Here is a 15179-nt window from a genome sequence, read left to right as displayed (position 1 = left end):
ATTTAGACTGGTGTTGGCCTCTAATGTGATACTGATGATAGGCGTTTGCGGCGTTTCCGATATCCCTAATCCGGTGTTGTTATCACGGTGGTTGGCGAGGAGGTTCAGTTCTACTACTGTTTGCTCTGCCTTCATATCCTTATGCTTCTTTCTATTATTTCCCGGCCTAGTTACCGTTCATATCGGTATGCTCCGTTTCTTCGCGGGTCATGGCTTTCTGATTCCCGACTCATGGACTGGTATTCCTTTTGTCTAGCATGGTTTCGGGCAAATCGCTAGAGTATATAACTTGTTGCGCGACAGATTTTAAGACCCTGAGATAAACTTGGCCCAGTATCACCGACGCCTCGTTGAACCGAACCCTGTACTTGTAGTCGGAGTAGAGAACTGAGGAGAACGGGACCGCGGGCTGCCTTCTCCAGGATCACTTGCATCATTCCATCTGCCGAAGGAAGTCGCTCGCCGGCCAGCAGAAGGATATTCGTGACGATTTCTTCTCCCATACTGATAGCCAGCCGCGGCACCACCAAGGGCACCTGTCCAGAAGCCGGGTCTCCAGCCTTGCCCAGTAGGTGCCGATGTGAAAGAACTACTATCCGGACAGCTGCTATAGGGTGGTGGAGGCCCAGGATAGGGACCACCACCACCACCATCACCACCTCCGCCGCCAAACCCACGACCAGGGGTGCGGCCTCTTCGGTTTCCTCGCGAATCAGAACAGTCATTATATATGGCTACCAGAATCACCAAGAAGACCGCACCCATGAGCCCAAAAAAGAGTATATCTCCTAGTGAAGCCATGCCGTTCTCATTGTTGTTCAACGGCATTCTAGGCCTAGTTTCTTCGCGTACACGTCCAAATTTCCGCTCTCCAAGTTCTGTCAATAATAGTCGATACTCTACACCGCAGCTGCCTTTCAGTACCCACTTGTCATCTGCATTTCGGTATCCCTCGCAGACAACATCTGTAGAACCAAGCTTGAACTCTTGGGGGAGGGATGCGGTACAGGTCCACTGGACGTCTTCTTCATCATAGTCGTAGCCAGCATTGCTGCATCGCATCACATCGATGGGATACAGGTCACATATCCTCTTTGATGGCCCAGTGCATTGTAATTGGGGGATGGGATCAACACGGCGAGAGGTTGTAAGACGATTTCCGCGCAGAGTCAACGTCTGCACATTGGAGAGAAGGATGGCATTGTTGCCTGGAGGATTCCTGCCATATGAGAGGACAGGAAGCGCAAGAAGAAGGAAAGACAGGAATGTCTGTAAGTTTATTGAATACATAGTTCAGACGTAAACCAAGCGATGACAGCTGGATGGTTTCGTGAAAAGATTGACGAGAAGTGGAGCTTTGTATACGTGGTAGCTGTGGTGGCGTTTAGTTTACGGGCATGTTGACAGCTGTCATTATCCACTAGGCAGGCCACAAACGTGTCTTTGGTTTGAAAGTCTTTAATATTCGCCGTAGCAAAGAAAAGGAACTTCCTCCGACACTGCAGATAAAGTGGGTATATTACTCTTTGTCCCTGATTCCCTGTTCCATGTTCTTGTGTTTGCTGGTACATACATCGAAAAGAGAACGATAAGTTCTGATAATCAATCCCGATAAGAAGATCTGGCGCTAGTCCGGACTAGTCGAGAGTCTAAATCAAATTGCTTGCGGAAGTCAAACCCTCCAACTCCAACCTCTTTTGTACTTCACCACACACCCACCTTCTACTGACGCTGGTGCAGCGATGGGTGATGACCAGTCATTAAGGTCGACAGTGGCTGAAAATGACATTTCAGCAAAGTGCGCCCTTGTTTCTCCCAACTTACAGTTCAATTTTTTATGGCTAACCGTGCCGAATTGATTAGATGAACCCTCGGCCGTTCCGGCGCAATCCTCGTACGTCATTTGAGTAGACGCCCTGGCATTGCTCTACTGATAAACTAATGAAGCAATGAAGTCTATCCTTCACTCAGGGATTTCTTCTCGGACAGCTCTCCGTTGTACTACTGATCGGTGCCTTCATCAAGTTCTTCATATTCGGCGAAGCTCCTCCACCGCCGTCCCGCGGCCTTTCTCACCGCGCCTCAACCCACAGACGCTCCAATTCGATCTACACCATCAACCCCAATGAGGGAACCTCTAGATCACTGAGGGAAAAACCCTCTACGTCCAACGTTCTTCGTCCGGTGCCGTCGTCCGCTACCAACACTCGATCCATTCTTCGGAAAACCTACTACAGTGCTATACCTACGAATCCCTCGGGGAAGCACGGCCGCCATAGAATCCACCATTCCTCCCATCAGCCGGAATCACTGGATTGGTTTAATGTATTGATCGCACAAACTATTGCACAGTACAGGCAAACGGCGTATTTGTTGAAGGATGACCCTACATCCTCGATCCTCAGCTCGCTGACTGCCGCATTGAACAACCCAGAAAAAAAGCCTTCCTTCATAGACAAGATCGCAGTGACAGATATATCCTTAGGCGAAGAGTTCCCAATATTCAGCAATTGCCGCATCATTGCTGTGGACGACCCCAACTCTGACGGTGGAAGGCTTCAGGCATTGTTAGACGTCGACTTGAGTGATGACAATCTCTCTATTGCTGTAGAGACCTCCCTTTTATTGAACTACCCCAAACCTTGCTCAGCCATTCTCCCAGTGGCTCTGTCTATTTCCGTTGTACGATTTTCAGGGACATTGTGCATATCTCTGGTCCCAGCATCCACGCCTCCCCTTCACACACCGTCACCCTCACCGTCACCCCCCACTGCAGATGGGGCTGTCAATGCAGGAACACACCCTACCAATGGGTCAAGAGAGCCTACTCAAGAGGCACCGAACGCACAAGAAGAGTCTCCACCAAAGACCAGCCCGAAAAGCAACGTCGCATTTTCATTTCTTCCTGATTATCGACTTGACCTCTCAGTGCGGTCACTTATTGGCTCCCGTAGCAGGCTTCAGGATGTACCCAAAGTCGCTCAATTGGTGGAGGCTCGTGTTCATTCATGGTTCGAGGAACGGGTGGTAGAACCCCGAGTGCAGGTGGTAGGCTTGCCCGATCTCTGGCCTCGCATGGGCCGGACAGGCGTACGGACAGGGGAAGATTCTGAGACTGGCTCTAACGCAGCATCACGGTCCGCTATGTCTGCCGATATGGGGAACTCACTTCGAGCCGATGACATCGGTAGGGAGCCAGACGGGCTGAGATTCCGAGGATTGGGGGCACGGCCACCGTTCGACAGTGTCTCACGAACGAGTAGTTTTAATGTCGAGACAGGTGGATTTCGCAGCCATAGCATGACCCGAGAGGGGAGCGGTGGTGGCATGAGTGATGACTTTCACATGCCCGGCACTTTACCTGGAGGTGCGGCCGCTAACTAATGGCTTAATTTTGCTGATGTGTACTAACATATGTTTTCACAAAGAGGATCTTTTCACATAATAAGCGCGTGTATTTTTGTGTACTACGTGTGCATAGCGGAACTGAATGCTCATCATGAATCTCATTGCTTTGATATATACACATTCAATCATCAAATGTAGCCATGCCAATCACCTGGAAAGATGTAGATCATGGAACATATCGAGCCTTCCCAATATCCATACTTTGGCCCCTGGTCCTAGCAAGCCACCCGTTTACTTTGCAGCCACAGCACTTGTGCTGAGAGTTCCAAGATATGTCTTCCGGTGGGGGTTGGTATCGACATCTTCGCTACGGTTCAGAGGCGTCCACTTAGGTTCTTCCTGGAAGAGGCGCATAGCCTTAACATACTACAAATACATAGTCAGCAGCTAGACGTAATCTGAGACAACTGACACAAACTCACGTTCTTCTCGTCGGTTGTGAATCGGTGGTAGATACCGGCAGGAAGGATGATTAGGTCGTCCTTGCTGAGCTGGATACGGACCCATTCATCATCCTGACCGCGCACATCGAAGTAACCCTCACCATCGCGGATGTACCGGATTTCCTCATCCTCGTGAAGGTGCTCAGCAAAGAACATCTTCACCTTCGACTCGTACACATCGCCCATGGTCTGTGGAGAAACGCACACCTCATCGCGGTTCTTATATCCGCGCTCCTTGGCCAAAGCATTGACAGACTCGATATCAGGGCAGTAGCGGTAGAAAACTCCGAGAGAAGCGAGGTAGTCTTTGGAGACAGGACGTCCAGAGTCATGGGGCTCGCGCTGGTCACCCTGTGACGAGATTAGCTACCGTCCTCCTATTGTGATCCTGACGGCGGCGGGCAGCGTCTTCGGAGTTGTTGAACGTACCGGCTTGTTGTCGTACCAGTATGCCTTCATCGTGACTTGTGGTTCTGACTTTGTTTCAAAGGATGATACTTAAGATGATTTCCAATTACCGGTGGAGAAGATACTTCAGGAACAGAGAAGAGCAGCTGTGGATGAATCAAGAAAAAAAGGACCGCAAGCCAATGGTCCGCGGGGTTGAGAAAATCGAGCCCCGCAATTGGCCAACGATTGCGCAACGATCGAGGCCTCTGTCCTCACCGCCCTCGGAGTTAACGGCCATAGCGTGCCTGCACGTGATGCGTATTAGCTAGATTTTCTGTTGAGTTGATCGGGGATTGGGATTCTTTCTACGATTTGACTCTTTACCATATACCTCGTCGTCATGGCTTTCCGGGTGCGGTCAGTGACTCTTCAGCGATGGGGTCACGGCTCTCGCTCCCGATTGCTGGGTTCAGTTCGCGGCCTGGCCACTGTCTCTGATGGTTCACGGTATGCCCTTGTCTTCCCTATCGCTATCCCTCTTTTCAGGATTCTACATTTAGTTCATGGCATTAACGCTCGTGGTGCAGGCCATACGATGTCGTCGTCATTGGAGGTGGACACGCTGGCTCGGAAGCCTGCGCTGCGGCAGCTCGCTCGGGTGCTCGCACTGCGTTGATCACACCGTCGCTCTCTAACATCGGCGTATGCTCGTGCAATCCAAGCTTTGGAGGAATAGGAAAAGGCACAATGATTCGGGAAGTTGACGCAATGGACGGTGTTGCAGGACGAATAATCGACAAGGCGGGTATCATGTTTCGGATTCTCAACAGATCAAAGGGACCTGCAGTTTGGGGGCCTCGCGCTCAAATCGATCGTGACCTGTACAAGAAGTACATGCAAGAAGAGCTACTCGCGACTGAAGGGCTGAGTGTTTTGGAGGGGAAAGTTGCGGATATAGTGGTTTCAAAAGAGGGTGTGGAGGATGTGCCAGGTGCGCAGGGCAAAATTGTCGGAGTAAGGCTGGAGTCTGGGGAGGTCATACCTACTAGCCGAGTGGTGATCACAACAGGGACCTTCCTGGGCGGAGAAATTCATATTGGAATGACAGTGTACCCGTCGGGCCGCATGGGGGAGGCCGCTACGTTTGGACTAAGCAAGTCCCTCCGTGAAGCTGGGTTCCAGCTTGGTCGTCTGAAGACCGGAACTCCTCCTCGACTGGATGCGAAGACGATCGATTTTAAGTCCCTCGAAGTTCAGAAAGGCGATTCACCACCGCAACCATTTTCCTACCTGAACAATACGGTTCAAGTCGGCGACGAAGGTCAGCTCAACTGTTGGATGACCCATACTAACGAGGCCTCTCACGACATTATCCGTGCTAATTTGGATAAATCCATCCACATTCGCGAAACAGTCAGAGGACCAAGGTACTGCCCTTCTCTTGAGTCGAAGATCATACGCTTTCAGGACAAGCAGCGACATCTCATCTGGCTGGAACCAGAGGGATTTGCGCCTAACGACGTCATCTATCCTAATGGAATCTCTATGACTGTTCCGGAAGACGCTCAGTTCGCGATGCTACGGACCGTTCGTGGGTTGGAAAACGTGCGCATGCTTCAACCAGGTTATGGAGTGGAATACGACTACATCGATCCTCGTAACCTCTGGCCTACCCTGGAAACGAAACTGATCAGCGGACTTTACCTCGCCGGCCAAATCAACGGAACAACCGGATACGAAGAAGCCACGGGACAAGGTATCATCGCCGGTACCAACGCTGGTCTATCCGCTCAAGGCCGGTCGCCGCTCACGCTTACGCGGTCAGACGGGTTCATTGGAATCATGATCGACGACCTCATCACCAAGGGTGTATCTGAGCCCTACCGTATGTTCACAACGCGAAGCGAGTACCGTATCTCCACGAGATCAGACAATGCGGATCTACGCCTAACACGAATGGCTCGCAACGCGGGTGTCGTCTCCGACAAACGCTGGCGACATTTCACCGACACCGAGGCGCAGATCAACGAGCTCCAGACTCTTCTCGCCAACACAAGAATGTCCTCTAACGCATGGTCCCGTAGAGGCTTCAAGGCCCGAGTAGACACTTCTATCCGTTCAGCACTGGACCTCCTCTGTCTCGACGAAGTCGAAATTGATGCCTTAATCCCGCACATTGAATCCCCCTCCGGAAAGGTCTACACCCCCTCTTCCTTTGCCCCAGAAATTCGAAGCCGCGTTGCTATTGAACGCCGCTACGCCCCGTACGTCGCACGACAAGAGACAGCGGTCCGCAAGTTTTTGCAGGACGAAAGCCTACTCCTTCCCCCTGACCTGGACTACTCCAAGGTTAAAGGCATTAGCACAGAGGAAAAACAGGCTCTCGAACGCGTCCGACCCGTCAGCGTTGGTATGGCCCGACGGATTGAAGGTGTCACTCCCGCAGGTGCCATACGTCTACTTGCTCATGTTAGGAGAACTGGTACACACCCTGCGAGTGAGAACCTAGAAGAAACCCCCGATGACATTCTACAACAAGCTCCTTAAGTCGAGAACAATCTGGTACATAATCACACACATCACTTACGAAGATGCACAGTTTGCAGTTATATTTTGGATATTCAGCGGCAAACACACTAGGCGCAATGGACAGGTTCAGGGATGGGGGTGTCTGATATGAAAGGGCTTGCTTGGCTTCCGGTCCTTAGGGAGAATATTCCGGAGAAACATGTATAATATTCTGTATTTTTCAAACTTCTCTTTTGGTCGATTCTGACGGGTCATGGACGTGTACATAATATAGGAATCACCTCACCTCACTATGTGCAGTAACGCGATAGATAAACCATTAAATTTACATACCTTTTTCATGTTATTCTAGGACAACATTTTTATTCCCGCTGACTAGAGAATGTTAAAACACAACTCCAAGAGAAGCTTATGCACTCTCACGCTGAACTGGAAAGACTGTCACAACACATGCAAACCGCTTCCTATATGTAAGATAGATGCTTAACTAATATACATGTGACATACACGTATTGATGCGATATATTCAATTAGACTTCTTCACGCTGGCCCTTGCCAGGCGCTTTTGTACTTCTTCCTTTGTAAGAATCTTGACTGCGTCTCTGGAGAAGACGTAGCTCATTCCAGACCAGATCGTGGTGGCTGCGACGAGGTATCTAAGTTTTTCTGTTAGATTTCAATTTCAGTTGGAGAGATTATCATGTGTGGCACATATTCAATCAATATACAAAACTGAAACACGAAAGGTAAAAAAAAAAAAAAAAAAAAAAAGAGGAAAAGAAAAGAAAAGAAAATAAAATAAGACTAATAAATAATCAAAAAATAAAAGGATGAGAAAAAACATACAACAGGAGGGATTCGCTGGTGGTCACCCACCCAACTACTAACCTCCCGGCGTGTGGCTTAAGTACGGCTGAGCGGACGGGAAGCCCTGTTCTCCACACCCTATGGTCGTATGTGCTTGTTTTCTTCCCGAGAAGGCTTATATTGCCGGCTCATGCTATTTTCTTGCAGCACAAAAAAGATAGGAAAAGGTGAAAGGGAATGATAGACAATAACTGAGAAAGTCCACTTACTGAAATCCGGTCATTGCTTCTCTGAGATTCCATGCGTCTATGGTTGCTTCCGGGACAACAGGCAGTGCAATGGCAGTACCCACAAGTAGCAGCTGCAGGGCGGTGTTGACCTTGGAGATCGTCGTGGGTTTGACCTCGGCGGAAGGGAGAGAGAAATCCCAATACCGTGCCATGGTTTTGGGCGGGGGAAGTGAGATCCAGCGATAGTAAATCGCGGATATAGCAAGGCCGACATCACGACCAAGAATAATGACGGCGAGCCACACTATTTGAGCAAGTTAACATCGCTGTACATGTCGGTATTTCCCCCACATAGTGGTCAGTGAGTTGCTTACCCGGAATGGAGCCGTTGACTGCTAAACAAGCGACTCCAATAGTCATCAGTAGCTTATCAGCCATAGGATCGATGATCGTCCCAACAACCGTTTGGAGGTTATATCGCCGCGCAATGTAGCCATCAACGAGGTCGGTAATTCCAGCATAAGCGAATAGGGCCAACGCAGCCTGGTGATAATCATGGACAAGGAAATACCCTACGAGAGGGGCGGCAACCAAGCGGGTCATAGTGAGAATATTGGGAATCGTGTAGATGTTCTCGTGGCTGGAAGGTAGGGGAATGCGAGAGAGAATTGGAGATTTCTTTGAACCAGTTTGAGATCTTATATCACTTAGTCCCCATGAAATCATGAATGCAATGCGAATAAAAACAAGACATTGATGAAAATTCCGTGTAGACACAACACAGGATATTTAGAATACCTACTTTTGTGCATCAGTCTGGTCAGAGGGCTTCTCGGTGGCATGCCATCTCCTTTGAGGACCGAGACTTTGGCGCCAATGAGACGTCAAGCGCAGAGTCGTGCAGCCGTTGTTGTTCAGGGATCTAGGCGTCTGTCAGACCAATATCCCCTTCCAAGCACGGTTAACTTGAATAAGAAAAATCCCATACTTGCTTCGTAATGAGTTCGACGGACCAGCTAATGTGAAGATTGAAGAACCGCGAAACTCCATCCGAAAGGCCGACCATCCTTCCCGCACGGCAGCAGCGTTTCCGATTGACGGAGGTGCAATGCCATTGAAAAAGCGAGGACACTGTCGAGACGCGCGAAGAGGCGCCAGCACAAAAGATCTTGCTGCCATAATAAAGGCTCGATATTGGGAGAAAATGAGTAGATTATAAAGCCAATCAGGTCAATGAGTGAACTGCAGTATGGCACTGGGGGAGACCTGCGCAGCTTCCAACTTCAAAGAGGAACGTTCACTTAAGGAATGTTGATCCTTTGCAAGAATAACCAATAGTATACAGCTTCGATATGTTGCCAGGAGGCCAAATCAGTTAATCCATGAACTGAAATCGAAGGTCAATGCTCCGCAGGCCAAATTCATATAACAGAGAAAAGCAATATTACCAAGTCCAATTCAAATTCCCTTCCGCGGAAACTAACAAGAAAACAAAGAAGGTATCAAAAAATGAAAGACGAAGTAATCCGTGGTTACCGATAACGGTTCAAGCTATCCGATGGGGTGATATAGAAGTAGTGGCAGCTCGATGACCGAGTTCCGCGACTCCAACCCGAGGGAAATCTCAAGGTTAGCAGGAGCGCAACTTACAAATAGTCCAGGCAATTGCCATTCAAAACAGGCCTGAATGCAATTGGCTGGGGAGCTGCCACAGAGAGATATATCGGGTAGAAAATCCAAAAGCACGATGGAGGCTATACAAATCGAGGCTCGTGATTTGAGGAAAACGTCCGCGGAACAACAGTTGCTCCGGAAAATGTCATGTGATGGGACCGGTCAGCAGTACGACTAGTCGATGGCATTTTGACAGTGACTATGACAACGATCATGATCGAGTCGTAAGGCTGACAAGTAGTGCAAAATGGTGTAATGGGTAGTTGATCAAGCAACGTTTCAAGATCTCCAGCTGACTCATTACAGATGATAAAGTTCATCTGCTCTGATGCAGCAGATCGACCTTTTCTTGGCATGCTGCTATATAAATCCGCGCGGGTCTCATCTGACTTGCCTGCTCCCATCAGTTCTTCTCACCTGATAATAAGAAGAGCAGCTGTTCACACTACTATCGTCATACTAAATGACTCCCCAAAATGAGGCGACACGTATAGAATGCCTTTACCCCGGACTTTTAAGCTACTCCGTAGGAGTGCTCTAGCCGTTCACTATAGTGTGTTACTCTATGGGTAGTGATAGGACTTCATGACTTCACCATGGGGATATGGGATGACGGTGAGGATCCGGAGCCGTTTCCGATGAGGAACCCGAACCTGGCCATGGTCACTATAGACCGTCCTGCGGCTCCAGCACCACCAGGAACTCCATCGCCTCCAGCATCAAGACGGCCAAGTGCACCGGAGCACCCATCAACGGAGCCCTCTACAGATCCAAATCTGGCCCACCCCCGTCTTATGGTTAACAGAGCATGTATTTACGAACGTCAATTACCGGGAGATGCCTATATCACGGCTCACGTGCAGCGCCTGCAACACGGGTTTTACTCGAGCCCAGCCGTCTCTGATCAAGACCTCGACCATGTTGACTTCCTGGGTATCAATTTCGTTTTCCACTCTCCCAACACCCTTACGCATCGCTTCAAGGCAGCGACCATCCGAGCCTCGATCCACAGTATGCGAGAGAATTCCAAGCCCTCCACTGCGTCGCAAAAGCCCCATGCCTACCGGTCCAGAAATCCACGGTTTCTCAAGCACGCACCGCATCTCCTGTATGGGGCTGTTTCACCTGAGACGCTTCAATGGAACTACAGTCTCTCTGGATCGCTCGGGGTAGCTGAGCTACCCCTCTTAGCCAGCATCTCGCCCTCCGGCGGCATAAATGGACGGTACCGACGGTACGAGATGATGAGAATCCAGGGCTCAGTCCGGTCATTGAAGAGCTCACGCGGGCGGAAGTTCGACGTCGAGGCAGGGGAGATTGTCTGGTCACTGGAGGAAAACAACCTGCAACGCTCTGGTCTGCCACGGGAGTTCACGTTCGCCATGTTAATCCAGAAACCGCGCGCCGACAGCAGAATCCAACTGGTGCTGGATATCGAGCCGGTCCTGCAGTGCAGCTACTTCAACTACCCGACATGGTGGCTGGATCTCCCGGCGTATAAACCGATTCCCCGACGGTCGGTGGACTTTCGAGTCGAAGTTGGGCAGCGCTTTGAGCCCCTCACGCCCAATAAAGGATTCAATTTTGCTACCTTGGAGAGCTCGTTCGATGATTATGTACACATGCCAGGGAGAAAAGTCACCACCGGGGTGAGTCTAGTCCGCCCTTGACTGGAACAAGTCGGTCAAGGATATCTCCTAAAGTCCATAAAAGCTCACATAGAAGCATAGATACCCCTGGAAGGCGGAATCGCCCAAGACGATAACGAAATCCGACGTGAAGTCACCCGAGATTTCGCCATGGTCGAACCCGTTCGAGGGATCCCCCGAGCGCCATACATAGGATCAACACCCATTGGGACTACAGGCAAAGTGCCCGGGAATCGGAACGGAGTCAGCAATATGCTACCAATCCTCGATCCGGGGTCTCTCTCCGTGCGGATCCTACTCGACAACAGCCACGGGCACAGCAGCCAGCTCGCGTCGCATATCTCCGCCCTGCGGTCGAACAGCAACATTGCGAAAGAACGAGATAAGACGCAGGGTCAAGCGCCTCCCCAATCTCCCGCGACTATCCGGGATAAACGATCATCGACGCAGTCTAAGAAAGTGCAGATCACGCAAAGCGTGTCGGATAATCAAATCATGAAGCGTAGTCGAGGCACCAAATACAATTGACTTTTACACCCCCTTCCTTCCCTCCCAGCATCCAGAAAGTATATTCTATGCTTTGTGTTTGATGAATGTATGTACAATAGACTCCAGCAATGATACGCAATGACCCCCCAGCATAAAAGCGACGTGGGACCAAGCTCCTAACCCCAGTAGAAACTCAAATCCATGCGAACGAGAAAGACCCCAAATCAAGCCCCCTCCCCACTATGCAAGTATATAAAAATCACATACATACATACATGAATACATAAACAACCAACCACCAAGCAACCTAATCTAAACCCCTAAAACCAAAAGAGAAAATAAAAAAAAAACCAGTAAATGATCAAAAAGCAAGAAAATAATAAAAAAGAAAAGAAATAAAAAAAATCAACCCCACAAAACCAACCCCCCAGTCAATAAGACCCCTACATAAGAAAACACACCAAAAAAAAAGGTAAAAAAGAAAAAAATCCATGACACAGACTAAAACCCACCCCAGCCAATAACCCTGGGCCCCGTGATCGGCACCCCAGAAACGGTACTTAATTGCCATGTGAACGCACGTCATTGGACAGGAGCCGAGTGGAGCCTTCGGGATAAATGGAAAGGCCCACATTCGGTCATGATCTGCATCCCGAAAGTAATAAGTTATAGGTATATTAACTCAAAATTGAAAATGGGCGGAGGGGAAGAGAGAGGGGAGACCCTGACCTTACTTAACGCATTTGGATTTAAGTTAACTTTTGTATCCTCTGTTCTGCCGAGGGTTTGTTTTGTTTTTCTTATTTCTCTTGTTTCTTTTAAACTTTGATATGTAGGGATGTGTATGATACTGTGGCTGGTGAGAGATTCTGTCGGGTGAGGTGGATTGGGGTATGGAACCTTGTTTCGTCGGTTGCGTGGATTTGTTACGGTGACATCTTCAATTTTTCTCTGCTGTCTTGTTCTGTTATCCACTGTCCTTGATTTCAGGGTTGAGGTCGTGTATAGCATTGTTGTTTGCGTAGATGTAAACGGGTCATGGTTATGACATTCACCAGGGTAACCCTAACAGAAAAGACAGACCGACGGGAGAAAAAAGGAGATGGTATCAAGTTATGGAGAAAGGAAAGCAAAGAAATACAGATAATTATACTTGAATTGACCCTACTTTTCCCGAATACGAGGAGCCGGATATCGATCGAGTCGAACAGAAAACCACCCACATGTGCATATCGTGAATTGAAACAAAAGAAAAACATGAACGTGAGAGATGCAAAAAGAGTCGTCCCTCCCAAATGATAAGATACCCGCGAAAACCATCCATCACAAATGATACAAGAGAAGTAAACGTTTCTCATATACATCTCCTGCACAACGCTGCTTCAGTACCCGAGATCATCTTGCAGTCGACAACGGCCCGGGCACCATCGCAGAAAGGGCCCGAGAAAAGACACAGGGTAATAATATCACCAGCTCCTCGCTGAACATCGCATGAAACACTCGCAGAAGGGAGTAGAGATAAATAGCGAGGCGGTTCTGCAAGCCAGCGTTGCATCGAACCGACTGGTAAACCTGCGGCTCGCGCTTCCATATACACCAGAATTCACGGCATCCTCCCACAGAACACAGTAAGGATATGATCATGACAAATAACAAACATAAAGAAAGGAAGAAAACGAACAAACAAATACCACAGATAACCGCCCCAAACCGTGCCACCCAAACCGACCCATTGATCATAATCACATTAGAGCGACACGCAGAGAAAATTGCTTCCAGAAAGGATAATAATAACGAAAAGACACCACCCAAACGGCAGAAATAGTACGAACGAAGGCTAGAACTAAAGAGAGGGAATTTTGCAGTGCATCACATCATCGTAGGGGGAATAACACGAATATAACGTTCGAAGAAACAAAAGGAACCACCGGTATCTCCTCTAAGAGCAGTAATCATCCGGGTAATCATCCGTAGCATATATGCAGAGTCTATTCCCAAATTGCCGCCCTTCCGCCGGAAAGAGAAAAAGCGTATAACGTGAGAAAAATTAGGTGTTAAGAATAAAAAGAGGGAAAAGAAGAAAAAAAAAAAAAAACCAAGTAGAGGGGCTGGATCAACAATGATTATACCTGCGGTTGAGCTGGAGCAGCCGTCGTCCAAGTGGAGACAGGGTAGTTAGCATGAGCCGCTGGAGCGGTGGCGCCCACATAGTACGGATGTCTGTCGCCTCCGGTGTAATAAGGGGTAGGAATTGGATTCGACTCCCGACGAGGGATACTAGGGTCAAAGGCCGCCATGCCGCGCTGTTCCACAGAATGGTGCGACGCCCCATCCAATTGCCCCGCTAGGCTGAAACTGTTACCCCGTGAATATGTAGCTGGAGTGGCAGGGTCCATCGGTGAGGTTGCATCGGTTGCAACACTTCGTGAGGAAATCGAAGAGTTCCGATAAGCTGAGGGGCTGTGATCCGAGTGGGACCGATTACGGTCACTCAAGGAGCTCGGCATAGCCGCGCCCATGGCAGATGAAATGGACGACGAAAGAGGATTATGGTTAAGCGCATCGAAGCTCGTTCCATACTGTGCTGGAGCTCGGAACTGCGGATAGTCGTCGGGTTTCTGTGGGATCTGGGTCGGAGCTGATGGAGCAGGAAGATAAGGATTGGGAGCCGGCTGTGCAGGGATTGATCCGGCCATTGAATACGCCGTCATCGGCGCCGACTGTGGCGGATGGGTCGCCGCATAAGGGTTCGCGTGCATATAGAATTCGGGATGAGGATTCGGCATGCCATACCCTGAGGGAGCCACCAACTGCGGAGGACGATATCCGTACAACGCATGAGACGGGTCATTTAGATTCTCCATGCCGCCAGTCTCTAGATCATCAATGGGAGCCCGGAAGCTTTGCTTCTGGGTCAGTTCTGCCCGGGGCCTGATAAATCTCAGTGATTCAACCATCGACGGCGGGTTTAAGATACCCCTCATCACATCCTCCACGCTATAGTATGACACCAGATGGTGCGTCACACCGGAAACAGTCACACTCATCGTCTTCTTGACCAAACCCGAGTCCTTGAAGCCGTATGAATCCACCAAGGAACCGACTAGCGCTCTTTCCACATCAGACTGGTGCGATCTCTCTCCGAACGTCCCGGTTGACGAAGGAGAATAGCCTTGGCTACCGTTGCTGTCATGGCGTGGATAGGGCTCCCCGGGTCTGCTTGGAGGTACCGGCCGTCGGTTGGCCTTCTTCATCGCTCGCTTCTTCTCGCCCGGGGGGAATGGCTTTTCGAGCTCTCGATAAACCAAGAAGTTGCCCAGAATGCGACTCGGACTCCAAGTGACGCCGTCTGTCCATCGCTTGATTCCCGATGAGTTTTCCTCGTAGATAAACACGCTTCCGCTCCGGACCAAATGTCCACGCTCACGATCGTGAGGTCGGCGGGGCACATGATGCAGGACACCGGTCAAACATGCCTCGAACAGGATTAATGCATCTTGCGTTGTCGCAACGTACCCCGTGAAGGTAGGCTCCAACACCGTGGTGGTGCCGTTGACCAT

General features: G+C 49.6%; 6 protein-coding genes across 6 annotated transcripts; 3 read left to right on the top strand and 3 right to left on the bottom strand.

Annotated features, from left to right (window-relative positions):
* Positions 1–336: 336 nt before the first annotated feature.
* Positions 337–1062, bottom strand: AO090701000104 (DUF1183 domain protein; the record flags this gene model as incomplete). The annotated part of the gene is made up of 1 exon (XM_023237473.1): positions 337–1062. The coding sequence occupies one exon, from the start codon at positions 1060–1062 to the stop codon at positions 337–339; it is 726 nt and encodes a 241-aa protein (XP_023091995.1).
* Positions 1063–1742: 680 nt separating this feature from the next.
* On the top strand, positions 1743–3384 carry mmm1 (ERMES complex subunit MMM1; the record flags this gene model as incomplete). Its single annotated transcript, XM_023237472.1, has 2 exons — positions 1743–1798; positions 1956–3384. The coding sequence occupies 2 exons, from the start codon at positions 1743–1745 to the stop codon at positions 3382–3384; spliced, it is 1485 nt and encodes a 494-aa protein (XP_023091996.1).
* A 239-nt stretch (positions 3385–3623) lies between these two features.
* AO090701000107 (acireductone dioxygenase (Ni2+-requiring)) lies at positions 3624–4310 on the bottom strand (the record flags this gene model as incomplete). Its single annotated transcript, XM_023237471.1, has 3 exons — positions 3624–3710; positions 3831–4202; positions 4281–4310. The coding sequence occupies 3 exons, from the start codon at positions 4308–4310 to the stop codon at positions 3624–3626; spliced, it is 489 nt and encodes a 162-aa protein (XP_023091997.1).
* A 331-nt stretch (positions 4311–4641) lies between these two features.
* Positions 4642–6788, top strand: AO090701000108 (tRNA modification protein MTO1; the record flags this gene model as incomplete). The annotated part of the gene is made up of 2 exons (XM_001822941.1): positions 4642–4748; positions 4829–6788. 2 exons carry the CDS (start codon positions 4642–4644, stop codon positions 6786–6788), a joined length of 2067 nt encoding a protein of 688 aa, XP_001822993.1.
* Positions 6789–9944: 3156 nt separating this feature from the next.
* Positions 9945–11658, top strand: AO090701000109 (uncharacterized protein; the record flags this gene model as incomplete). Its single annotated transcript, XM_023237470.1, has 3 exons — positions 9945–9969; positions 10055–11130; positions 11212–11658. The coding sequence occupies 3 exons, from the start codon at positions 9945–9947 to the stop codon at positions 11656–11658; spliced, it is 1548 nt and encodes a 515-aa protein (XP_023091998.1).
* Positions 11659–13742: 2084 nt separating this feature from the next.
* Positions 13743–15179, bottom strand: AO090701000110 (camp independent regulatory protein; the record flags this gene model as incomplete). Its single annotated transcript, XM_001822943.1, has 1 exon — positions 13743–15179. The coding sequence occupies one exon, from the start codon at positions 15177–15179 to the stop codon at positions 13743–13745; it is 1437 nt and encodes a 478-aa protein (XP_001822995.1).

This window comes from Aspergillus oryzae, chromosome 5, assembly GCF_000184455.2.
Source record: "Aspergillus oryzae RIB40 DNA, chromosome 5".
Classification (NCBI taxonomy): Eukaryota; Fungi; Ascomycota; class Eurotiomycetes; order Eurotiales; family Aspergillaceae; genus Aspergillus; species Aspergillus oryzae.
This window is presented reverse-complemented; position numbering and strand designations above follow the sequence as displayed.